We start from the raw sequence: 25,968 nt of genomic DNA on the forward strand, positions 1-25,968 counted from the left end.
GCCTGGGCTTGGAAGTGGCAGGAATGGCTGGATCCCCTGCAGTGTGCAGACAGCAGTGGCTGGCCTTGGGAACAGCCCAGGGCTATGGGTATCTTGTGGCTGCTGGGCAGCCCCTGCAAGAGGGAGACCCTGGGAGCATCTGGGGGAGCTCTGCTTGCCTTTGCTTCAAGCCCTCACTGCATAAAATGAAGGACTTTCCTGAATTTTATGGGTTTGTTTATGTGAAAGAGAGCTTTGCTGTCTCCTATCCTGCAAATGCAGCTGGGGGTTTTTACCAGAGTTCCCCGAGGCTGGGGCAGGCTCCTGAGCAGTGGGAGCAGCACGGGGGCAGGGTGCTTTTAGCTCTGTCCCAGGTTGGCTGTGGCCTTTTTTGTGACACTGTCAGGTCTGATGACCCCCTGATGCTGGGCTGGAGTTTTGGGCACTCACTCTGTAAGGGTGAAGGGCGGGGGAGCAGTGAGCTGCCAGAGTGCCCTTCTCCTGCACACACAGCCACAAGTGCTGGGTCTCCCCCAAGCTCCAGGGGCTACACAGGTTTTCGTCCTGAGTGGGGAGGACAGCCTGGACAGCTCAGGACAGCAGCATTGCCCTCTGTCCCACCCATTCCCTCTGCTAGGGTGGTGGGGACACGTGTGCCCCCTGCCAGTGCTGGCCCTGTCACCGGACACAGCTTCGGAGCTATAGTTGGTGAGAGCTGCATTGTGGTGGAGCATCTTGGGAACAGAGCCAGGCCCCACCTCCACTGCACACATGCCATGGTGACTGCAGAGCCTGCTCAGAGACATGATGGAAGGTGGCACTTGTTTATTTTTAGCTTCTTGTTGCATTGGATTAAGAGCGGGAAACAAGGGGTGCAGACGCTGTGAACCCGAGCACAACAACCCGTGCTGTACACAGCGCTGGTGGGGATGGGGCTGCTGGAGTGTTTGACTCACCAGCCTGCCAAAACCTCTGTGTGAAAGAAGCTGCCTGTTCTGCTCCTGTTGGGCTCTGCAACCAGCTGTGTGGATAGGCTGGGCTGGAGGGGCAGCCTGACCATCTCAGGGAGGCAGAGCTGTGTCGTGCTGCCCATCCTGGAGGGGCAGGCTGGCTGGTGGCCTTGGTCAGTGCTGAGGGGGAAATGGGCAACGGGGGGTGGGCAGCCCCCAGGCATCAGTCTGTGCCTAAAGAGCATGGAAACCTTTGTGACCCCTGCAGTCAGGGTCCCTGTGGGCACTCCTCGTACAGAACAGATCTCTGTGGGATTTGACACATGCCCTAGACCCAAATGCAGGCTTCTGCAGAGCTCTCCTGCTACGCTGCAGGAAAGCTGGGCCAAGCATGCACCAAACGGGGCTTGAATGGTCCTGGCAGCTGGGTGCAAGGTGGCGTGTGCTGCTGGCTGTGGTCACACTGCCTGGTGAGGCTGTGTTGAGTGGGTGTCATCTGAGCCTGGCTGCCAGAGGAGGTGGATCTGCTCTTGGTGTTGTTTCCACTGGAAGAGCTCATCTGTGGCCTTCTTACTAGACAGAGCTGCCCTTCAGATCCTGAGGCTGTGGCAGAGCCTTGCCCTGCTGGGAGCACTGCTCTTGGAGAGGAGAGCCTGCAGGATGCCTTATGGGCTGGGCGTGAAGCTTTTGGTCTTTTCTCCTTCCCACACCCAAACTCATGGGATAGTGCAGGGTTTGAATATGGACCAGGCTCCAGCACCCAGCAGTGTGGATGCAACATCTCCTTCATCCCCATCACATCTCCTGGCAGTGCTGGCATGTGACTTCTACCATGTGGGTCCAGAGGAGTTGTTGTTGTTGTTATTTATTATTATTATTGCTGCTGCTGCTGCAAGTGCATAAGCTGTGTATATCAGCACTTCCTTTGTGGGGCAGCAGTTCCCTGTTTGTGCTGTTATTCCCCTTGCAGGTACCTGTTGCAGGCTGCAGGTTTTGTCCCAGGCTCACCATGGGCAGTCCCACTGGCCTTGCCCTAAGCAGGTGTGGGCAAACTCTGCTGAATTTCGCTGCTCCTCAGCTGCCATGCATGTGCCCAGGGGAGTTGGTTATCTGTCCCTTCACATGGCTGTGCAGAGGATCCTTGCAGAGGATCTGGTGCTGTGTGGGGCTGGAGCAGCCAGGGCATCCCATGGCTCAGCAGCCTGGGGAGGGCGGGGAGCTCTCTGGGTAACAGGGGCAGGAGCTGCTCTGCCTCCCACCTCCTGGTGGTGTTTTCCACCAAATCCTGAATAAAAACTTGGCATTCAAATTGAGACTATTAATGAAACAAAACAATTTTTAGCTAAGGAAACACACCTCACCATTCATGTGGGAACTCAGCACATCACTCCTGATGTCCAGAGTTGCCGAGATAACCCCTGGGGGGCTCGGAAATCCTGGAATGTTGCCAGAAGTGCTTGGTGGTTGGATTTTGACCCTGCACGGGATGTACCACCTGTATGAGGACAAGAGGATCACTTGGGGATAAGTGGTGAAGGAATTGAATATTCACAGGGTGAAAACACAGGTTTTGAGATCTTGGTACAGGGGGGTTTTTAGGAGACAAGATGGAGGAATCAGGGCGTGCCCTGCCCTTCTCTTCTTCTTCTTGTCACCCATCTCTCATGGTGATGCTGGCACTTTGGGATTGGTTCACATTAAATCTGCACTTGTTAACAAGGGTAAAAGGTATTGGAAGGTAAAGGTAAATATCTTATATGTAGTTTTTAGTATAAAAATAGACGACTGCCCAGGGGGAGGTCAGTGTGCCTGTGGCTGTCTTGTTGGGCAGACCTCTGTCAGGCTGGGAGACGACTTTGTAGATAAGAATTAATAAACAATATTGAAGACCGAAAAATCTGAAGAGTGCACTCGTCCTTTGGAGCGCGGGCTGTCCCAAGGCCATTCTACACCTAACCCAGCAGAGACAGCAGGCCAAGAACAGAGACATTAAGGCCCACCCTGACCTTGGCTTTGCCCTAGAATGGGGTCTTACAATTATAGTGCACTCTGTTAGCCTCCACAGCTCTCTGGGGAGTTTTTAAACACTTCTTTCTCCTGACTTTCTATTTGATAGTAGTTAGACACATGGAACAAGACTTCCTGCTCCAGCTGATGCTGAAGGACTGTATGAAAGGTAATTCATAGAAGATTCCTCTGGGAATAAAAAAATAAATAACAAAGTGTGTTCTGGAAATGTGAAATTATTACAGTCATCACCAGAAAAAATCCAGTTGAGAGACAGTGCAAAAGCATGGTTCTAGGGATAATAAGTGTTCTAGGGAAGCAGAGCATGCTTGAATTGTTTTACCAGAGGTTCAGAGATGGGCATCCTCTACCAAAATGTGGAAGTCATCGTCTTTACTTCTTCTTTACTCCAAAATACCCAGAAACAACAAAGCTGCCTGTTGAGGTATACATGTAAAATGGGTATGTAGAATGGGCAATTAAATGGAAAATTATGTTTCTATTTAGTTTAAGAAAGTGGTAGTAAGAAAAAGGACACATACTCTGTGAATTTAAAAGTAACCCTGTAGCAAGGCAGGGCATCACATTGGGGACCACTGAAGACATGGAGTCTAATAACAGATATTTTTCCAACTCTCTTGGGATTTAAAAAGTCTTTAAGAGGAGTCACAGAGTAAACAGGGTGAGGTCAAGTGAGGGCTCATCTAAAGTGAGTGTTGGCAGAGCAGCTCAGTTAAATAGGCTCTCTACCCAGAGCCTTCTCTGATGCCACAGGCATAAAAAGGTTGCCCTTAAAGGGTGTGACAAAGAAATTTTTGAACAAAGTCACATAAGCCACCTGTTTTGAGGGTCTTTACTCTGGAATTGTAAAGGAACACTGTGAGATTTGGGAATTGCTAATAAATAGTGTCGGGACCATCACCCATTAGGGCCATGGAAGGGGAAAGGGGAGTAAATGTGAAACTAAAGGTCAATAGATTCACTTAGGTATTGAGTAAATAGTTAGGAACTATAATAATTAAGCACTTTGTTTCTGAAAATACTACATTGGTGAATAGTCAACATGACTTTTGCAAAGCAGAGTTAGTCCTTGCAATCTCTTGGGGATTTTAAAGGTAACTGGCTCACAGGGCTGAAGTTGGGCTGGGCTGGTGCAAGACTCAGGGGCTCCCAGCCAGCGGCTGAGGAGGTTTCTCACCGAGTGCTTGTAAACACATGAAGTGTTGTCCTGATGAAAGGTGTTTCTGTAAATTAGTGACTGATTAAAGTCAAGGAAACCAAATACAGGGAAGATGCTGCTGCTTTCACAGCACAAATAGCGGAAGAAAGGTGCTGGTTGATTCCTGCAGTCATCTGAGATGCTGAAATGGAAAGGGGGACTGAAAAGTTGTGGAAAGTCTCAAGATGCTCCTGGTAAAGTATAGGAGAACCAGTCATGCATGTCTTCAGTGGGGGCTGTCCCTGCTCCTGGAGGAGGCTGTAAAGCACTGGCAGAGTTTGGCATCTGCCTGCAGGTTGTTCCAGGGTGCATTCTGTGGTTTGTGAAGGAAAAAGGAGCAGAGCAGAAGCCCTGCTACTATTCTGTGGTACCTCTGATGCTCTGTGCTTCCTACTGCCACCCCACAGCCAGTGGGGTTGGAAGAAGCGCTGGGCAGGATAAGGCAGGTGGCCTGAGAGCTGGCACAGCCTTCCTGTGAGGAGAGGGTGACTTGTCACCTATGCCTTAGCTGGGCCAAGAGAGCTCTGCAGGGGGAGGATGGCCAAACTGAATTGTACAGAGCGTGTGACAAGGAGACCCCCTCACACCTTGACAAGTAGAAGCCACTTAGGAGGGCAGCAGGATTTAACCACAATTAGTGGTTTTCCCCAATACCTTAGGAGTATATTACCTTATGAGTACTACAGAGTACTGAGTGCCCCCAGGTGCATTTGCACCCAGGGTTACAGGTGTGGGTGCAGCCTGTGCTGGAGCAGCCTGGGCAGATGGCGTACAGGGATCCTGCCTGCCCTGCCCCACCCCTGCCCCCTCAGGGTCAGCATTGCCCAGAGCAGCTCCCAGCTGGTCAGAGCAACCCAGAGCAGCCTGCCTTACCCTGCTGCAGCATTTCCCAGAGCTGTGATTTGCCAGGTTTAGGCTCCTGCAGCTACATGTGTTCCTCTCTTGTGAAGGGTGTTGGTTTTTGTCCTCAGTCGGGGTCACCCGATGTTACAGGGCTTGCAAGGGTTGCAGGGGGAAGAGAGAGGCGAGAATCTTGACCTCATGTTCAGAAGGCTGGATTTATTATCTTATGATATATATGTTACATTATGACTATGCTAATAGGAATAGAGAGAAAAGTTCAGAAGCTTGCTAAGCCAAGAAAAGAATATGAAAAATCCATAAACAAAGGAGCTCTCTCTGATTCTCTCCCAGAGAGAGCTCGGCCTTTGATTGGCCCTTAATTATAAACATCCAACATGGGCCAATCACAGGTGCACCTGCTGCATTCCACAGCAGCAGATAACCACTGTTTACCTTCTTTTTCTGGGGCCTCAGCCTCCCAGAAGGAAAAATCCTAAAGAAAGGATTTTTCACAAAAGATGTCTGTGACATTGGGGATCTCAGTATGGTGGTGTGTCAGTGCTGGCCATGGCTGCAGACACAGGAAAGTAGCCCAGTCACAGCAGTGGGCAGCCTGTTGGCTCATGGACACCTCTTTCTCAGGCCACTCAGGTCAAGGTTGCTGCTGCAGCAGAGTTCCTGCAATGAGTGCTGTGTCCCCATCAGTGTGATCCTGGCCCTTCAGGCTGTCACCCTTTGGAAGCAGAGGTGATTTCCTTGGGGCACGGGGACAGCAGCCGATGTCCGGCAGCAGCTGCACAGGGGCACTGAGCTCCTGCCTGCTGTGAGGAGCCAGCCAGGCTGCTGCAGGCACAGCACTGAGGGTGCTTTGGAGCCATGCAGGAGCACAAGCTGGCTCTGCTTCCTTAGGCTTTTCCTGTTGACGAGAAGCCAGGATAAACTGAACCTCATCAAGGGGTAGTAGAAAAATCCCATTCCCTGGCTCGTGGCAGTGCGCCAGGCTCTCACTGCAGACTGTGCTTGGCAGCAGTCCTACATGCATGGCCAGAGCTTGCTGTGGGCTTCAAGAGCATAGCATGAAGCATTCTCCCCTCAAAATAGACCGGCTTTGGGAGTATGGTTTCTGGGCTGGCAGCGCTTGGTGGAAGCAGCCTGGTCTCCCTGCCTCTCTGTCCATGTGCTCCCTGTGTGAGCCCTGGCTGTGTGCCTGGGTCCCACAGGCTGGCATTTGATGGCCTGTTCGTGGCAGAGCCTGCACCAGAGGCTTCTGGCTGCTCCAGATGGAGGCAGTCGCTGCTGGCTGGGACCAGCGCTGCTCCTGGGGCACGGCAGGCTGGGATACCTGATGCCCACAGGGATCCCAGCCAAGGTGCTGACACTGAGTGTTAGGGAAACAGACTTCCAGCTCTTCAGGGAGATCGTCAGTGGGATTGCCAGGGAGGCTGCCCTCTGCGACAAGGGAGTGGAACAGAGCTGGCAGATCTTTAAGGACGTCTAGATTGGGTATCAGTCCCAGTATTGATCCAGAGCGGGGCAGGAACAGATCGAGAGCAGCCCTGATGAGAAGGGTTTGGGGGTGCTGGTGGATGAGAGGCTGCACACGCCCGGCCGTGTGTGCTGGCACCCAGAAACCAACCATGTCCTGGCTGCATCAAAAGAAGTGTGGGCAGCAGGTCAAGGGAGGAGATTCTGCCCCTCCAGTCCCCTCAGTTCAGGCCCCACCTGCAGTGCTGCATCCAGCTCTGGAGTCCTCAGTGCCAGACAGACACGAACCTGGTGGAGCCAGTCCAGAGGAGGCCACCAGGTTAATCAGGGGAATGGAGCACCTCTCTTAGGAGGAAAGGCTGAGAGAATTGGGTTTGTTCAGCCTGGAAAACAGGAGGCTTAGGGGTGACATGATTGCAGCCTTCCAGTTCCTAAGGGGGTTTAGGAGTGGAGTAATACCAAAAAGAGTGATATCAAAATTGTCTGGATAGAAACTTTGTAACACAGTTTTGAGTATTAGAAGCAGACATTCTTTATTGCAGCATGGTGGTCACTCAAGGGGATCCTTCCTCCATTCCAGTGGGATGAGTGTTGGGTGAACAGGGATTTTATCATGCACACTGATTACATGTTCCCACATATACATATACATATGCATATTACATATATCCCCACTGCCTTGGCTTTATTTTACATAGTTGCACATCTTACCAGAAGTCCTTACATGGTTCTTTGGGGTCCATTTGGACAACTTCATTGGGTCCAAATGGACAATTTCTGGTGTCCATTTTAGGTGGCTGTTCCTCAACCCTGTTTTTGAGTGAGTGCAATATCGTTGTTTTGCCTACTTCTACTCTGTCAGCCTCGTAGAGCTGAGCTGGCATCCTGCTTGCACTTTGCATGACTTCTGTTTGCCTAAGTTACATTCTTTATCTATTTCTACAAGGCTGTGCTGTTGTGTTCTACTGTCCTTGACAAAAGTAAATGTTGTTCTGTTCTACTGCTCTTATCAAGTGAGTAAAATGCTGTTCTGTTCTACTGTCCTATCAGGGGTACTACCTAAAGGGGACTTACAAGAGGGATGGAGGGGGACTTTTTACAAGAGCATATGGTGACAGGACAAAGAGGAATTGATTCAAACTGAAAGAGAGTAGGTTTAGATTAGATATTAGGAGGAAATACACACACATATATATCTATATATATATATATAGATATATAATATTAAGAGAAAATTCTTTGCTGCGGGGGTGGTGAGGCACTGGAAGAGGTTGCTCAGACAAGCTGAACTATCCCATCCCTGGGGGTGTTAAAGTCAAGGCTGGATGGGGTTCTGAGCAACCTGGTCTAGTGAAAGTTGTCCCTGTACATGGCAGGGTGTTGGAAGTAGATAATCTGTAAGGTCACTTCCAACCCAGGCCGTTCTGTGATTCTAAATTGTTACAGCTGGTCCCCATCTTGTGAGAGCTGAGGAATGCAAAGGCTGGGACTGATCCTGTTGGGCAGCCAGTGGTCTCAGAAGCAGCATCAATAGTGCTGATTTTCTCCTGGTCCTGAAGAGGTTTCCTTTGATTCCTGAGGTGCCCTGTGATGGCTGCTCCATGTGGTGGGATGACTGCTCCCCCATCCCAGGCTGCTGGGGCAGACAGCAGCAGCAGCCAGGGCTGGAGGTGGCTGCATGTGGGGAGGGATGCTGGTGCAGCCTGCTTGACCAACGCCAGCCAAGCCTGCAGCCTCACTCGTGGGGGGCTCCAGGGGCATCAGGGGCCTTTCCACTTGCAGTCTGTTTCATTTGATGCTGCCATCTAATCCAAATCAGAAGTTCGAGTGTTACAGAGCACCCTGTGCCTAGACAGCCCTGGATGGGCTCTAGCCCTCAGCCTGTAAGTTGTAAAGATTTGCATTCTCTCCCACAGCTCTGAGGTGTCTTGAGGAACTGGATGGTGCTGAGGTTCTGCAGAGCCAGGGCATTGCTGCCAGAGGCACTGGCACCTCCATCTCAGCACCAGGGAAGGGGCTTGTGAAGGAAGCAGTGCCCCTGGCCTGGGGCAGCTGTGTGTGTGAGGTAACAGGGCGAACAGTGCCCCTGTCCCCACAGGCAGAGCAGATGCTGCCTGGCACTTCTGGGCCACTCACCAGCTGCCCCACAGGCTCCCTACGAGGAGCTGGCACCTCCAGGCTGTGGGAAGGGCCCATGTCTGGACTCATGGCACAGCCACCAGCCCCCAGTTGCAGGATCAGCTTTGCAGCCCCGCTCGTGCCACTGGGCCTGCTCTGGTGCTGCCCTACCAGCCCCCTAGTGATGGGCAAGCCCAGCAGTGGCCACTGCCTCCCTCTGGGCATGGCTGAGCCGTGTGTTAGGAGGAGCTGGGGCACTGGGGATGGAACCTGACCGGCAGAGCAGCTGAAATGGAGCCTGACATGTTCCTCCCCCCATCTGTGCAGCACACCACAGCGCTTCTGCCCGCTCCTGTGTGCATCCCTTGCTCTCTCTTGCTCTGGCAGCTGCTGCAAGGGATGGTTCCAGTTCCCATTGAGACTTGTCACCCACAACTCCCTTCCTTGGCCTGTCCCCTGCCTGCTCTGCCAGCCTGGGCTGCTCCTCTGGAGCGATGGCTGCTGCACACTGAGCCTGGGTCCTCACAACAGGCACTCCTACTGCTGCTTGAGGAGAGTGGGGCCCTCGAGTGCTGCTGTGGCTGAGCATGCCCAGGAGGCTGCTCAATTCCTTTCAGTGTTCAGTGCTGGAAAGTGCCCAGGAAATGAAGGAAGTGCTGAAGGAGGAAGAGCAGCTCTTCTCTCCTGGCCTGGAGGGAGCCCTGGCACACAGCAGCTCCTGTGAACAGTGCTGGTCTAACCCTTCTCTTCTGCCTCAAGTTCTGCCCCAGATGGACCTGGGAACCCTATTTTTGTTTGTATAGGCTGCTAGGCATCCCTGATTCCCTGTCCTTGCCCTACTGCGACAATCTCTGGCTTGGGGCAGCAGGCAGGAAGTGCTGTGGATGCACAGCTTGCTCTTGCCTTAGCCAAGTGAAGTCTGGAGTGTTTGATCAAAGGCAGAACCAATGTTTGATGCACACACCGAGGCCAGCCACCTCTGCTGGGACCTGCATTGGCTGGGGAGAGCCAAAAGGCCTCTGTCTGTCAGCCTCTGTTGGGCAGAGACAGGGATCCACCTGTTGAGCTGTGTCTGCTCATGGTGGCTGTTATAGCCATGGTCCCTGAATGCTGAGGGATGCTGCACTGGGTGCCTGGAGCCTCGTGGGGCTGCAGTTCCCGCGGGGCACTGCTGGTTGTGGCTGTGCCATTTGCTTCACCTGGCGCTTTGTGTTCTCTCCGCAGCCGCCGAGCTTCAAAGCGCTGAGCCTCTCCCCAATGTCGTCTGCCTGGGAGTGCAGGACGCAGAACACCTTTGCCAGCAGTGAGGAGCAGGACGAGGTGGCACACCAGGTGACAGTGACAGCCACAAACACAGGTGGCCAGTGCCAGTGCCCGAAGGAGGAGCCCAATGGGGCTGCCCAGAAGCGGACGAGCAACCAGAACGGGATGCAGGACAGCGGGGGCACGGGGGTGAAGAAGAAACGGAAGAAAAAGGACCTGGGAGAGCAGGAAGAGGGAGATAAAGCAGCTGTGGAGGTGAAACCAAAGAGGAGGAGAGAGCCTAAAGAACCAAAAGAGCCTAAAAAGGTGAAGGAGTCTAAGAAGCCGAAGGAGCCCAAGCAGAGGGAGGTGGCTAAGAAACCCCGGAAACCTCGGGAACCCAAAGCCCCGAAGGAGCCTAAAGACAAGAAGAGTGGCTCTGAACCAGCCCCCAGATCAAGATCCAAGAAGAGCAGGTGGGTGGTGTGGCCCTTTCCCTGTGCCTGCAGTGCACAGGGCTGTGGGCTTGCATGAGCTGCATCAGAGAGCAGCACTGGGTGTGCAGGAACTTGGTCTGAAGGCTGGATGTGCTGGTTGGGGTGCCAGGATGAGCTCTCTGGCCATGCACAGATGGGACAGGCAGGTGCTGTTTGGGGGCCCCGTGAAACTCGAGATCCATAAGAGGACCAGACAGTCTTGGCCTCTCCTTGGTCTGGCCTTTGTGCCGAGCATCGTGGGGAAAAAGGGACTTTAGGGAGATGTCCCACCAGGACAGTGAGGTGCTGTGTGGCAGAGGGCCTGTCATATACGATTTGGGGCCAGGGCAGAGGGTATGTGAGTGAGAAAAACCTGTCCTAGACCGTGTGCAAATGAGGGACTCTTCACACCCAGGGCTAGCAGCCTGCCTCCCCTTGGGTTGAGTTTGGGAGGATGGTGGAGCAGATGCCATCCCGTCTCCCTCTCCCTCTCCCTCTCCCTCTCCTGGAAGACTTGTCCCTTCTGGCAGCTGTGGAGCTGTGCTGACAGTCAGAGCCAGCAGTGGAGGGAGGCCTGAGGACTCCCTTGTCCTGCACAGGCCAGCACCACTGCCTCTGGTAATTCCTCAGCCTTTTAATTAACAGGCTGGTTGGCCAGAAGCTCTGGTTTCTAATGCAGAGTGTGTGCAGGGAGCAGAGCAAGTCTCAAGAGCACTGATTTAGTTTGGTCTTCCAGAGCCCTCCTCCTTCAGAGCTCACTGAGCCAGATCCTGGAGAGGCCGTGGCTGTGGAGCTGCCCTTGGGTGGCCTTTGGTGCCATTGGAATGGGCTGGTTGTGGACAAGAGGAGGTGTGGGTTGCTCAGCAGGATGAGAGCTGGGTGCCATGACCCCAGCAGATCCCTGAGCCGTGCAGTGCTGTCACTGGTGCTCTTCCTTGAGCACAGGGCTCTGCAGATGTTCCTCATGAGCTGGTGAGCCAGAGCAGAGGGGATGGGCGGATCAGGCGGTCACTGCTGGGAGGTGAGGAAAGGGCTCCAGGCCCCAGGGAAGGGCTCCTGCAGGCCCCAGGGGAGGCTGCAGCAGAGGGATAGAGGTGGAGAGGGAAGGAGGTGGGCTGCAGGCAGGGAAGGGAAGGATGAAGCCCATGTGCCTGAAGCATTGCAGCCCAAGAAGGGTCCTGGGATGAGGGATGCAGCTATCTGATTTTCCTAATGACACTTCTGCTCCACCAGTAAGGAGCTGCCATGCAGGAAGTTCACAGGGATCTGCCCCTGCAGCAGGACCTGTGGGACCACACCAAAGCAGGGGAACCCAGGGGAAGAGCAGGCCCTGGAGGTTTGTGAAGGCATTCATGGCTCTTGTGGGTCCTTTGGCTGCCAGCAGTGCTTTGCAGGGTGCTGACCATTACAGACAGGGCAGCCCTGACTGTGCAGCCTGTTGTGAGGAGCTGCTGGACACATCGCCCTGCCAGAGATGGGGCTTGTGGCAGGGTAACCCCAGGTGCAGATGTGGAAGCCCTGGCTCTCCTGCTTGGGCACAGCAGGTTCTGGGCACACAGGGAGCTGAAGGGCAGCCAGCTTGCTGTGCTGGGTACCAGCAGAGCCCCAGAGGAGAGGCCACTTAATGCAAACCACACAATGTAATATTACTGTAACACATCATGCAACCAGAAGAAACTGTGTGTGGGAGTCTGGGAGTTCCACAAAGCTCTGTGCATTCCTTATGCTCTATCCCAGTATAGCCTGAGCCTGTGGTGCTCCCTCCCAGTCATCTGTGCCTTCCAGGAGGACCTGGTTCCAGCTCTGCTGCTTCCAAAGTCCAGCCCATGGGATTTGGGAGTGCAGTCCTCTTGACAACTTCCCTGCCTCTGGAGCCCCTCTTTGAGCCATTTTTCAGACTTGCTTTGGGCTCTGGGTCAGCCACCAGCAAACCCCCAGTGTGAGGGATGGCCATGGGCGTCAGGGGGAAGCTCTGCAGGGAGCAGGGCTGGGAACCCCCCTGTGCTCCCTGGCCTTGTGGAGCTGGGGAGGTGCCTGGGGGGCCCTGACAGCTCAGGAAGGGGAGAGGTGAGCAGCAGGCTTTGCTTAGTTTGTACTCTGTGCAGATGGAATGATTGCTGTGAGTCCTCTTAAGTGGCAGATAATGGTGGCATAATTTCTTCTAAATTATTTCTAATCATAGTCAATGACTGACTCATGAATGAAGCAGTTGTTAATTGTAACTTACAAATCAATATCTTGGGAGTTATTGCTTGGTGGAAGCATTGCTCACAGAGCATTTTCAGGGCCTCTAATTTAGGCATATATGCATGGCCAGGGCATTTTTGGCCTGAACAACAGATTTTTACCTTTATTTTTCACTAGTCACAGGCAAGCAGAGATTTTTCTTATCAAATGGAGTTAAAATCTTGACATTGCTTTGAAACTAATGGTTCCTCTGCCACTGTGCAGATCTGGGATGTGGAGGGGATGAGTGGTGGGGCTGGAAGAGAGGAAGAAGGCATTGCTCAGCCCTGGGACATGCACCAGCTCTTTGGAGCCATTCCTTTAACAGTGTTTCTTGCAGAGGGAAAGGATGGACAGGCATGCTGGGAGCAGCTGTTTTTTTGCTGTGGTGCTCCCTGGTGCTGTTTCCTTGTGCAGGTGCCCTTACCCTGAGGACATGCCCTGGGTCTGGGCTTGTCTTTCCGTGTTTTTCAGGAAGGTGGTGGGATTCTTGGGCACAGAGCCCAAATCCCCTCTGTGACCTGAGCATGGAGAGCAGTTGCCTGGTGGGACAGAGCTTCCCAGCGGGCCCTTGGAGTGGGCAGTGACTGCTGTGATGGGCCATTGCATCTGTGGGAGTTGGGTCTGCATCCTCCTGTGTCTGTGGCCATCAAGGGCTTACCCCCTCCAGCTGGAGGCTCTCACCAGAGCTGCTCAGCTCAGTGCTGTGACCCAGGAACACAAACTGTGAGCTGGAGCAGCTTGGGCTTGGTGTAAAGATTTACTGGGTCTGGCAGAGCTCTGTGGCACAGGCAGGAGTTGGTCAACAGTGTGGCCAGTGCTCCTAAGACTGGACTTGAAGGTTCTGTTCCAGGGTGCCAGGACATGGGTTGCCTCTGAAGCTGCTGAGCTTTATTTCTGACTTTGGTCAGCACAGGATGTGTTTGGGAGCACTGTGATCAGTGCTTGCCTTGGCATACTGAGTTTGGTGGTGGAGAGATCCTCTTTGTGCCTGTGCTAGACCCTGAGAGCTGAACCCCAGCTCCTACACCCCCTGTGGGGCTGTTCCCTTGGCTGGTGAGAGCAGCCAGCCTCCACACCAGGCAGGGCAGGTGGACCCTTTCATCCCAGTGTTGTGGAGCTGGATGGAGAAACACTTGGTGTGCTTAATGAGCATCAATGACTGGGGATCCCCAGTGCTGGGGGAGGCCCCAGGAGCCTGGAGCTGCCTCTGGGTGATCCTGTGGCAGCAGTGCTCTGTGTGGAGCCTGCTGCCTCTCCTGGGATCCCCAGGACATGATCTAACTGTCAGTCTGCCTCGGCAGCAAAGACACCCCTGTGGAGAAGAAGAAGAAAGGGAAGAGGAAAAATGAGATCCCAGTGAACAGTTTGGATTTGGATCAGGATCTCCTGAGCCCATCTGTACAGAGCCCAGAGGAGTCTGTGGAGTCAGCTGACAGCCAGGTATGTCCAAAGCCCTCAGCTGGCTGCTGGTGGCTGAAATCCTGGCTGCCTCTCAGTGGGACCACAACAAGGGCCTCTGGGCACAGGAGTCAGAGAGCATGCTCAACACTGTGGTCAGCTTCTGTCAGCCTGAAATCAGCTGTTGGCCCAGGGCTGCATGCACACTGCTGCCCTGGGCCCTGCATGTGTCAGCCTTGAGCGTCCCTCTGCAGGGACCCCAGCTCTGGGCAGGTCCCTTTCCTGGCACAGCACGGGGGACACCTGGCCCTGCAGCCTGGGGTCTGCATGCCCTGCATCTCTGCAGGGCTCCTCTGCCTCACGGCCTGGGGATGGTGGGGCTCTGTGGGTCAGGGTGGGGATCTCAGTGCTGCAAGGAGTGCCTGTTCTTCCTACCACCCCATTCTGCGGGGGCCTGGAAGGAATTCTGGCAGCCCTGGGGCTTTCTCGCTGCCCCTCAAGCAGGGAGGAGGTGCTTGGTCTGTCCGTGCCTCCCGGCACTGCCCTTTCTCCTCCCTGCACAGAAGCGGCGCTCGGGACGGCAGGTGAAGAGGAGGAAGTACAACGAGGACCTGGATTTCAAGGTGGTGGATGATGATGGCGAGACCATTGCCGTGCTGGGAGCCGGGCGAACCTCGGCGCTCTCCGCCTCTACCCTGGCGTGGCAGGCAGAGGTAGGGCCGGGCTGGGGCTGTGGGACTGGGGGTCTGCCTCATGCACAGCATTCCAGAATGGCAGTGCTGAGGCTTGAGCAAGTGCTGGGTCCCAGCTTGAGGATGGGGTGGGAGAGCGACTGTCTGGGAGGGTTCAGGCTGGCTTTTCAGGAGCTGTGAGATGGACAAGAGGCATGGTGGTCCAACTGTCCCCCTCCTGCTTGGAGACTAAGGCCTCTGGAATGTGTGACGCAGCTGGACATGTTCTACCCACTGCCCATGCCCACCTTTGGCTTTGGTCTCTATAGCTCCTGTCCATGATTGCTCTGTTATTTTGTTCCTGCCCACTGAGAGCTTTGTAGGTGCCATGTCATCATTTTCTGCCCACATTGCTGCTCTCCATCAGTGCCTCAGAGTGTAGTGATGCCAGCCTGACCCTTGCCAGCTGAGCTGATCTGCTGGGCAGCGTGGCAGGGATGTGGGCAGCATGGCAGGGACCACCCAGTGCCACTGTGGTTTGGGCCTTGCTGTCCTTCTGCCTCTGCCCACTGGTTCAGTGCTGGCTGCTCCTTCCTGCCTTGTCTGTGACTGTGTGTTGAATCCTGCAGCTCTTCCCATCTTTCTGGTCACTGACAAAGCTGTCAGATATTAATAATTGTCACTGGTTGTTTTCATGGTGTTTCTGTTACCCTCTCTAGTCCCCTCTTCCCAAGGTTTTGGTGGGTATTAGCTCTGTTGATAAGCCCTGACCTAAAGAACCACACACCCACAGGACATGCTCCAGTGCTGCTTCAGCTCTGCCTGAAGCTGTGTCCCAGCTGTCCCAGCTGGGCTCTGGGCAGCCATCTCTCCAAGTGAGATTTTCAAAGCAGCAGGTGTGAGCTGCCTTTGACATGTGTCCATGCTCCCACCCTGTTCTCCTCTCAGTCCTAAACTTCCACCTCAGTTTTTCCTGCCCCAGATGGGTCATTAAAGCTGATGTCCAAGGCAGCCAGGCTGGATGGTTGCTCTGAGGCCTGGCCAGCCTGCCCAGCTGAGCCTGCCTGTGCCTGCTCCAGGATCAGAACTGACAGCAGGGCAGGATGTGAGTGCTGCAACCTCAGGGCTGCTTTCTCCATGGCCTGGTCATGCAGCTTTCTCCCTGCACCCTGGCCACAGTCCTGAACAGCACTTTGGGCAGTGCAGGGCTCCTCCAGCAGCCTTCAGCCAGCCAGCAGTGAGCCACAGACCAGGGGAAGCCTGAGTAAAGGCTGTGGATCAGTGTGGGAGCTCCCGTGGCACTGCTGGATGGCCATGTCCACACAAACCTTCTGTGGCAGAGTCAGGCAGAGCCCAGCAGTGCCAGGGCAGGTGCCTGGGCACAGGGGAACAGGCACTGCACAGTGACTGTGGCAGGAGCACTTCTGCATGCTCCCTTCAGCTGTCTTAACCCAGTTTAGGGCAGAGTTCCCCAGACAGGGCAGAAATCCTGCTCTGGGCCTCGAGATGGCAGCCAAGGAGCCCAGGCAGAGCTGCTGTTCCCTGCTCATTGCACTGTGGTGCTGGGTTCAACATCCTGCCCTGCGCTCAAGGACAGTGCCAAGGCAGCAGTCACTCTGGGCTGGGGATGCAAGGGTTGCTGTGGCCCTGGGCATGGTCTTGGCTTTCCCAGACACTTTCAGATTAGTGGTGTGGGGTGCCCTGTCTGTCCTTCCCTAGCCTGCCCCATGCCATTCTTTGAGAGACTTTCTAGTCTGGAGAGTGACACCTCAGGGCTGCTTTGCCTTGGTCCATACTCTACCTCTGTCAGAAGGGAATGAACAGGGTCCTTCTGTTTTCTGCTCTGCACTTTGCTCCTCCTTCTGCTGTACTGTTCTAGCCAAAGCAGAACTGATATTTCTAACGCTCGAGCAGGCTCCATGTTTTTGGTTCTCTCATCTCCCCTGCATCTTCTTCTGTGGGTCTCCTCTGTAGCACAGATGGGCACAAGCCTGGCTCTCTTGTCCCTTGGCATTTGGTGGGGCTGATCCTGGCACAGCTGCAGCCAGGAGAGCCTCCATGTCCCCAGAGCTGGCAGCAGGACAGCATCAGGGCCACCTGCAGCAAGCCTGTGCTGAGTGAGAGGAGCTGTGCTGGAGCCCCTGGGTGCCAGCAGAGGGGATCTGTGGGTAGAAGCCTGCAAAGAGAAGGAGGCAGCACCTCAAGCCTGCCAGGACGAGCTGCATGGAGAGTGGTGGGGTGAGGTGCTGTTGCCCATGTCCTGTGGCCATGGGCAGATGACAGCGTGTGGGTGACATGTGGCAGGGCCTGACAGACACGTTGCCTGCTCTCCTGGGGCCCTGGGGCCATACAGCACTGTGGGGCTGTATAACTGCCAAGGCATGACCAGAATGTGGCATGGAGAGTGCCTTGGAGCAGGAATGTGCATAATTTTGGCATAATTCCTTCCTTGAGTCCATGGGCAAGTGCCCAAGCTCCCTCCTCTTTTCTGGGAGGCTTTCCACTCTTATCTGGCTGCCCTGGTGTAGCTGGAAGGACCCACACAGCAAACCTGACCCTGCTGTGGCCTGGCTGACCTGGAGAGGACAGGCAGAGGGTGAGTGTAGCTGGGCTGGCAGCACCTACACCCTCACACCCAGCAGGAGCTCCCCAAGCACAGCTCTCCCAGCTCCCAGTGCCAGCTCTGCCTGCCTGGGGACTGGGAGAGGAGCAAGCAGCTGTTCAGTGCTGGCAGAGTGCCAGGGGTGTGTGATGAGCCAGAAAAACAGAGCTCTCCTTTCCTGTCCCCAGGAGCCTCCCGAGGATGATGCCAATATCATTGAGAAGATCCTTGCCTCCAGAATGGTGCAGAAGGAGGTGAGTGGCAAGGATGTCAGTGGGGCTAGAAGTCCCTGAGCAGAGGAGGGGTGGGACCAGGCTGCCCTGTGCAGGGACACGAGGCTGCAGCAGTTGGTGCTCTTGCTTCTGTGGTGGGGTGCTGGGCTATGCCCAGACTGGCACATTTCTGAGCTGTGGATCAGTGTGGTGCCTCTCCTGTCCTGGGCACCAGAAAGCCTCTGAAGAGGAGTCAGGCCTGGGCTGATGCCCAGGAAGTGTTGGGAGTTCCCCGTGCCCAAGGGCGGTCTCACATCGTGTTCCCCAGGGCTGCTGCCCCTCTGGAGCAGCAGCACAATGAGTGCCTGCCTGTCCTCACCACCCTGGGGCTCAGTCCCTGGAGCCTGTGGCCAGGCAGGGGGTGGCTGAGAATGCCCCCCCAGCTTCTGCACAGCCTCTGACTGTCACTGACTCTCCCTCCCTTGGTTTCAGGCTCATCCTGGAGGCCTGGCATTTGAGACAGAGGAGTTCTACGTCAAGTACAGGAACTTGTACGTGCAGTGTTCTACTTGTGGTGCTTTTTTCTGTGGGCCCTGTGCATGCAGGAGCAGGGACTGTGCACTCCCACCTCTGTCCCATCCCTAGCTGCAGCCCCAGCATCCCTTTTTCCTATGCCTGTTGATGCCTTGAGAGGCTACCTAGAACAAAGGCTGGGCAGTGTTAAAGAAATAAAGCAGGGATTTATTAAAAAGGCCTTCAAAAGATACACCTTGGGCAGCACAAGAGCCTGGCTGAGGCTACACCCAAGATGGACGATGGGTTATGAGTTTCAGACTTTTATAAATTTTGGTCCATTTATATATTTTGGTTAATTGTCCAATTACAGCTTCAGGTTATGAAGTCACATCCTCCCAGATTGCTCTCCTCAGTTTGCTGTTTACACTTTTTGGGCCTGAAGCTGCAATGGGGTCGTTGGTTCTCAGGCTGGAAAAGGATTGTTTTGTCTAACTAAACTGTGAAGAGAACTTGCTAACACTTTCTATGAAGTTCAGAGTTACATACTAATGCAGTACAGAATCTGCAATTAAAAAAAAGAAATAAAATACTGAAAAATGTTAAAGCTAAAACTTAAGGCATCACTGTCCTGAGCCAGCTGTGGTGGGAAGCAGGGAAGCTGCTGCAGCTTCAGTGCTTGGTCTTGGCTGGTCCTGGGGCATGGCTTTCCCCAATTTGGGTTGGCATAGGCATAGGCATGGACTGGGCATTCTCTGGATCGCTGGGAGATCCATGCTGCTCTGTGTGGTTGATGCTTTTGGACCAAAGGCCTCTTGGTCACATGTTGATTTTTTTCCCTTGCAGCTCTTACCTCCACTGTAAATGGGCAACTCTGGAGGAGCTGGAGAAGGACCCCAGGATCTCGCAGAAGATAAAGCGCTTCCGGAACAAGCAGGCTCAGATGAAACATATTTTTACAGAGGTGAGAGCAGAGCACAGTGAGCAGTGGTGCCTGACTCTGAGCCCAGTGCCATGGCTGAGCAGGCCAGGAGCTGCCCTTGGCACCTTGCAGCCCAGAGCAGTCTGTCTCCAGGGCTGGAGCTGAGGGTCCATGACTGTGCCCTGGACACCTCCAGTGTCACTGCTGGAACTGAGCAGGGTGACAAGTGTCCCTTGCAGGGCAATGCCAGCTCTGGATGAGTTGCTTGGTGGGAGAGAGGGCAGCATGTAGGGCTGGAGGTGCTTCTGTGGTGGAGCAGAGATGCTATGGGAGAGAGGGAGCTATAAATATCTGGGCTTAGGGCAGCTCCTGCCTGCTCTGCTCTATAAGCAGATTAATCTTGCTTAGCATGGAAGGTGTTCTATAATTTATCTTGTTGCTCCAGAGATAGTTGTTGGATCTCCTCGAACTGCCCCTTACAGGTATAAATCAGGCCAGTAGGATATGAAAATTTCTTCTTTGTAGCTGGAAAGCTGGGGGTGTGTGTCAAATTTCTCACTCACGAGTCTGTTTGGGGTCTTTCTCAGGAAAAAAAAGAACACGTGTTGGAACACTCTGTACCACCAACAGTTCAGCAAGGAGCACATGCTCTTTCCCTGTAACTAACTGGGGCTTAGGGAATTGTGAGTGTAGAAGCCTGATTTTTCTTTCCCAAGCCCTAGGCCATGTCTCTCCAAGGACTATGCCAGGTGGGGCAAGAGGGAAGCAGAGACAGAGACCAAGGTGTCACCCTTGCAGCCATGGGGTTCATTGGGTGCTCTGGATGCTGCACATCAGCTGAAGCAGACAGCTTAGGAGTTGTACCTTTGGGCCAGATAGGCTGGAGAGGACATTGCTGCCTCCCGGCAAGGGCAGCACGGAGCATGTGACTGCTCTAAAGAAAGAGCTTTGCCTTCTGCCAGGTTCCTGCATCCTCCCTGCCCAGAGACAGATGTCTGTACCTGTGTCCAGGGCACTTGGTGTGTTGCACACAGCTAGCAGCATCCTGGGGACAGATGCCCTGCAGCTGTTTACTTGTGCCCATCTGTTTAACCCTGGAATCACCTTGAACTTACCTCCTGTTTTACTGTTTGCCATCACAGCCTGATGAGGATTTGTTCAACCCTGACTACGTGGAGGTAGATCGAATTCTGGAGGTGGCTCACACAAAGGACCCTGACACTGGGGAGGTGAGAGGCTGCATCTCTTGCTGGCCCCATGGAGGGAAGGAGGGAGACATGGCAGGAGGCCTGGCCCCATGGTGTACATTGTGGGTCATCTCTGAGCACCCTGAGCCTTCCCAGCCTTCCCTTGCACAGGTTTCCCTGTCTCCAAGGGCCCCTGGCCCAGGGTGGGTGCAGGGATGCTGACTCTCCCTGTCTGTGAGCCTGTTTCTCCCTGTGCTGCAGGAGGTGACTCACTACTTGGTGAAGTGGTGCTCACTGCCCTATGAGGAGAGCACCTGGGAGCTGGAGGAGGATGTTGACCCAGGGAAGATTAAAGAGTTTGAAGCCCTCCAAATCCCTCCAGAAATCAAGCACATGGTAACGTACCCTGAGGTAACGTACCCGGCTGGCAGCTCTGCCCTGGGCGCAGGGACTGCCTGTGTCCTGCCACAGTCCAGCAGTGCTGGCCTTGTCCCTGGTGCTGCAGTTCAAGCCCTGTATCCTCCCCTCTGGAGGCCGGAGGGTGGGTTCCAGAGGCCTAGCCCTTGCTATGACTCAGCTGTCAGTGACTGTTTTGAGGTGTTGTCCCTGGTGTGCAGCCCCAGCAGTGGGATTTGGCCTCACTAGGCATTAGCACCTCCCATGGACCTTGCTCCTGCTGTCCCCTCCTAGGAGCGCCCCGCGTCCGAGTCCTGGCAGAAGCTGGAGAAGTCCCGGGAGTACAAGAACAGCAACCAGCTGCGGGAGTATCAGCTGGAGGGGATGAACTGGCTGCTCTTTAACTGGTACAACAGGTGAGGAGAGGCAGGAGTCCAGTGCTGCCATGAACAGCAGGCCCTGTGTGTGCTGTCATGGGAGCAGTGAAGCTGGGAAGCAGAGTGGACAAACAGGCCTGACAGAGCAGCCACTGGGTCCTTCAAGTGCTGGAACTGGCTGGCAGCTGCCAGAAACAGTGTATTTGCTTTAGCTTTGCAACTGAACTTTTAGGAATGGTTCTTCCTGGTATATATGCTGATGAGTCTTAGAGATAGTAGGGCTTAGCTGTGATTCTGAGATACACCTGGCTTTTTGGTACTGGCCAGGCTATTGGTGACTGATTGTGTGGCAGGCAGGTGGGAATGTGCATGTTCTTGGCTGCAGCAAGCCATCAGATGCATCTTTCCCTGGCTCATGTGTACCTGAAAAACAGCATCTTTCATGCTGGTTTTGAATCCATGGTGTTACAAGAAGTTGGCTGGCTTACCCAGATGTGTTTGGGCCGCTGTACCAAAGTCCCCCCACGCTCCATGCTGCAGGATCAGAGAAGTGTGGGCAGAGGTGGTGTGCCTGACATCCCATCAAAGAGTTGGTGACAGAGTGGTTTCTGCCCCCAAGAGCCACCCTGACCTGACCCTGTCCGTCTCTGCAGGAAGAACTGCATCCTGGCTGATGAGATGGGGTTGGGGAAGACAATCCAGTCAATCACTTTCCTCTCAGAGATATTCCTGATGGGCATCCATGGCCCCTTCCTCATCATCGCACCTCTCTCCACCATCACGAACTGGGAGCGGGAGTTCCGCACGTGGACGGAGATGAACGCCATCGTGTACCACGGCAGCCAGATCAGCCGGCAGATGATCCAGCAGTACGAGATGGTGTACAGGGACACACAGGTACTGACTGGGGCACACAGTCCTCCTGGCACTGTCCCCCAGCCCTGCCTTCCTTTACTTGGGAAGCACTGAGCTGCCTGTGGAGCTTGTTCATTTGGAGAAGGAGAGATGATCTTTGCAGCCCCATTTGCTGGCAAGGGCTCAGGTTGCACTCTGTGTGAGTGAACAGGCATAACTCATGCAGAGCAGGGAGGATGCAGCTTCTTGTCCGGGCCTATGTGCCTGCCCTGGGGCAGTGTCTGGTTTAGAGATGCGCAGCCTGTGGCCATCAAGGAGGCTTGCAGAAACCTGCCCAATGCTTGAGAGAGATGATTCTGGAGAAATTCCAGCTCAGAGTCAGATACTGACTCACGCTGATACAGACAGGAGGTCTGACAGTGTGCTGCCACCCTGCAGGACTCAAATTCTGGTTTCTGTTTCCCTAGGGTAACCCTCTCCCTGGGATCTTCAAGTTCCAGGTGGTTATCACCACCTTTGAGATGATCCTTGCTGATTGCCCAGAGCTGAAGAAGATCCAGTGGCGCTGTGTGGTCATTGACGAGGCACATCGCCTGAAGAACAGGAACTGCAAACTCCTGGAGGGGCTGAAGCTGATGGCCCTGGTGAGCACGTCCTGCCCAGGTTCACCTGGGAGCAGGGTGGGCTGGAGATGGCCATGCTGAGCAGTCAGATGCCACTGTCAGCAGCTTAGGCCTTGTGCCAGGCTGGAGAAAAACCATCCCAGAGGGCTCCTTGATGGATGGGGCACTGGTGCCCTGCAGCCCTCACAAACTTCTTTTTGCCAGAGTGGAATATTACCTTTCCCTGTGCCTTCCCACGTGGGGGTGCTCCCTGCCAGAGCCCTGCCCATCCTTGCAGCCCAGTGTAAGCTGCTGCAGCACATGGGGGCAGTTGCTGGCCAGCCCTGCACAATACCCCTGGCCTTGCTGTGTCTTGTGCCCTACGCTGGGCAGGGCTGTGGTGTTTGAGATAGTTTCTTACTGCTGTGCAAACGTTCCTCCATGCCAGGGGTGGGTTAACAAAGGGATCAGTGAGCTGCTCTGAGAAATTATTTGGATGTCCAGCTCTTTTCCAGCCCTGGGAAAAGCAGTGTTGCTGTTAGCTGGACCAAGGGCCAGCAGGCTTTTTGGATCTTCCTCCTGTATCCAGCTTCCATCATACTCACTTGGAGCTGGGCCAGGCCTCTGAAAATAATTCGTCTTGTGACTCCCACAAGTTCCAAAAGACCCTGCTGTTTCCCCTGACTTTGTGTCTTGTGTAGGGCCCTGCTGTGTTGTGAGCTTGGGTCAAAGCAGGGTTGCTTCTGGTCCCCCTTCTATGCCATCACCTCCCTTTGTACAAGTCCTCTGGGAGTCTCCCACCCTACAATTACCCTTCTTTCCTAGCAGGCCACTCCCGAGGACATTTCCTGCACTAGACTGGGCAGGAGGATTAGCCTGAGTAGTGAGTCCAAGGCTCTGACAGTGCTGGGACAGAGGAACTGCTGCACCCAGGACCAGCACCTGGTGGTGCCTAAAGCCCAAGCCCATGTTGTCGGTCATGGGAGGGAGGGCTTTCTCCTTGAGGGATCATCTGATCCTCACACTCCCCACTCCCAGGTCTTGGGGGTTGTTTGGACCTCATCTCCTTTTACTGCACACGTACCTACATGGTGAACCTCTAAGAAAAGCTCCCCTTTGTTCCAAGTGCGCAGTCATACCTGTCCCTGCTAATTTTGGAGCACCCTGCTGAGACTGTCCCTAGCAGCAGCCACTGCTGCCCCTCAGTGTCCCATGGCTCTGCGTGGTGTTCCCTCTTGCTCTGTCTGAGCCCTGCAGACAAACATCCTGCCCCCAGCTGCACAGGAGCTTGGGCTCTGTCAGCGTCCCTGTCCAGCACCAGCACAGGCCTGCCCAACACTCTTGTGCCAGGGCAGGGCTGAAGGCTGGGAGCGGTGTGAGATGTTGAGTGTGGCTGTTGTTGCACAGAGCTGGACTGGAACGTGTGCATGGCAGTGTCCTGGGAGCCCCAGGGCAGTGTTGTGTGGCAGTGGCTTGGTCAGGGCTGTCACCACGGCCAGGGAAGCCTCTCAGTCTGTTTGTGGTCCCAGGCCACCCAGAGTGCTTCTTAGGCTGCAAGACAAGAAGCATTGTGCTCTTGGGACATCTTCAACCCCCACTAATGGGGTTGAGCCCTCAACCCCTTTTCTCTGTGTTCCCAGGAGCACAAGGTGCTGCTAACAGGGACCCCCCTGCAGAACTCGGTAGAGGAGCTCTTCAGCCTCCTAAATTTTCTGGAGCCACAGCAGTTCCCCTCAGAGACAGCCTTCCTGGAAGAGTTTGGAGACCTGAAGACGGAGGAGCAGGTACTTGGAGGAATGATACCAGTGACTTAGCACAGGCCACTGGGACACCTGGTGACCAAACCAGACGTGCTTTCAGACATGTGCTTCATGGAAGTGGGTAGGGCTCCTCATACCAGGAGAAGCAAAGTTGTGACAGAGCCCCAATGCTGTTCTGGGGAGAGGAGACCTGCCCCTGCCAAGGCAGTGGTCTGCTCCCAACTGACTCCCTGCTGCCCTTGCATGCCTGGGTAGAACAGCTTACCTGTCTCTCCCACCTGGTCTGTCCCTGAGACCAACAGGAGTGCAAGGGGAATGGGGAGGTCAGTAAGTCCACGTGTCAATCACCCTTGTCAGGTTCTCTTCCTCCAAAGCTCTCCTTGAGTGTGGGTCATGGGAAGCTGCGTAGTTGCCTGGGCTGTCCCACTGCCTTTTGAATGTGGAAATTGCACAAAGACTGTCATTCTATGGGAGCAGGCACAGGCACATGAGGCAACTGCCATCTCAGCTACCATCCAAAGTCTCAGCTCTCCTCCTGCATCAGACACTAAGGCTGCTGGCAGCCCAGGCATGTGGAGCTCGTAGCCTGGGACTGGTCATGCCTGCCCCAAAGACCCCAGGCCCTAAAGTTGTCCTGGCTGGCTGCTGAGCAGCTGCTCTAATCACCTGCAGTGGGTTTGCAGCGTGGGGAGGCTCCAGGCTAGCAGACCCCTCTGCTGGCCCACGTGCTTCCGTGCAGGGAGGGCAGTGAGTGTCTGTGCTTGCTCTGCAGGTGAAGAAGCTGCAGTCCATCCTCAAGCCCATGATGCTGCGACGGCTGAAGGATGATGTAGAGAAGAATCTGGCACCCAAGCAGGAGACCATCATTGAGGTGGAGCTGACCAATATCCAGAAGAAATACTACCGGGCCATCCTGGAGAAGAATTTCTCCTTCCTCTCCAAGGGTGCCAACCAGCACAACATGCCCAACCTCATCAATACCATGATGGAGCTGCGCAAGTGCTGCAATCACCCGTACCTCATCAATGGTGAGGGCTGTGCACAGGAGTTGTGTGGGGGGACACACAGGTATCACTGCAGCATTTACTGTTCACTCCCATCAGAACTTGCCTAGCTGGGGAGCCAGCTCAGGCCTTGTGCCATCTGCCTATGATGTGGCAGTGCTCTGTCCTGTTGCCTTCCCAGGCAGCCCAGCTCCTCCAAGGGCTGCTTGCTGATGGGCACCTTAGGGTCTCCTGGGGCTCACTGTGTCTGGGGGTGTTCCAACACATGACTAGTGTCCCTGCCTGACTTATTCTGCCAAGAGCTGATGTGAGCCCTACAGAAGTTTAGTCCCAGGAGTGGGAGGGTCTGCAGGAGGTCTCTAGCCAGCCTCCCTAGCTCTGACTGCATGAATTCTGTTGCTCATGCAATCCTTTGCTGCTGCCCTGGGCAGCTGCACTGCCAGGCTTGCCAAGAGCTCACATCCCTTTTCACCTGGCAGGGGCAGAGGAGAAGATCCTGGAAGACTTCCGCAAAACACACTGCCCAGAGGCACCAGACTTCCAGCTGCAGGCGATGATCCAGGCAGCTGGGAAGCTGGTGCTCATTGATAAGCTGCTTCCCAAGCTGATTGCTGGTGGGCACAAGGTGCTCATCTTCTCGCAGATGGTGCGCTGCCTTGACATCCTGGAGGACTATCTCATCCAGAGACGGTTAGTACAGGCTCCAGCATTCACCATGGGCCCTCCACAGTACCTCCATGCAGTGCACATGGAGTGGCAACAGCACAGGGTGGGGATTTGGCCATTCCATGCCCACATAGTGATGCATCTGTTTTACCATGTACTACTGGTGGGTGCGGAGACCCCAGAGCTAAGCACTTCAGACCATTCATTCTGTGTAGTTTAGGGCTAGTCCTCAGAGTGACTGGGTAAAAGTAGATC

The 25,968-nt window shown here is 54.6% G+C and overlaps 1 protein-coding gene across 10 annotated transcripts in view; it reads left to right on the forward strand.

Annotated features, from left to right (window-relative positions):
* CHD6 (chromodomain helicase DNA binding protein 6) overlaps window positions 1–25,968 on the forward strand; it is a 101,432-nt gene that overhangs the window by 46,364 nt on the left and 29,100 nt on the right. For 7 of the 10 annotated variants that reach the window (XM_064730012.1, XM_064730003.1, XM_064730010.1 and 4 more), the window contains 14 exons: window positions 9,826–10,319; window positions 13,850–13,988; window positions 14,510–14,659; window positions 17,408–17,473; window positions 17,924–17,982; window positions 18,791–18,908; window positions 20,009–20,095; window positions 20,315–20,464; window positions 20,744–20,865; window positions 21,480–21,723; window positions 22,149–22,325; window positions 23,924–24,067; window positions 24,816–25,071; window positions 25,527–25,737. In XM_064730012.1, the coding sequence (XP_064586082.1) occupies window positions 9,826–10,319; window positions 13,850–13,988; window positions 14,510–14,659; window positions 17,408–17,473; window positions 17,924–17,982; window positions 18,791–18,908; window positions 20,009–20,095; window positions 20,315–20,464; window positions 20,744–20,865; window positions 21,480–21,723; window positions 22,149–22,325; window positions 23,924–24,067; window positions 24,816–25,071; window positions 25,527–25,737 (2,417 nt within the window). The remainder of the gene's footprint in view (window positions 1–9,825; window positions 10,320–13,849; window positions 13,989–14,509; window positions 14,660–17,407; window positions 17,474–17,923; window positions 17,983–18,790; window positions 18,909–20,008; window positions 20,096–20,314; window positions 20,465–20,743; window positions 20,866–21,479; window positions 21,724–22,148; window positions 22,326–23,923; window positions 24,068–24,815; window positions 25,072–25,526; window positions 25,738–25,968) is intronic. The other 3 variants (XM_064730005.1, XM_064730006.1, XM_064730013.1) reach the window with 1 other exon arrangement.

This window comes from Zonotrichia leucophrys, chromosome 20, assembly GCF_028769735.1.
Source record: "Zonotrichia leucophrys gambelii isolate GWCS_2022_RI chromosome 20, RI_Zleu_2.0, whole genome shotgun sequence".
NCBI classification, from domain to species: domain Eukaryota; kingdom Metazoa; phylum Chordata; class Aves; order Passeriformes; family Passerellidae; genus Zonotrichia; species Zonotrichia leucophrys.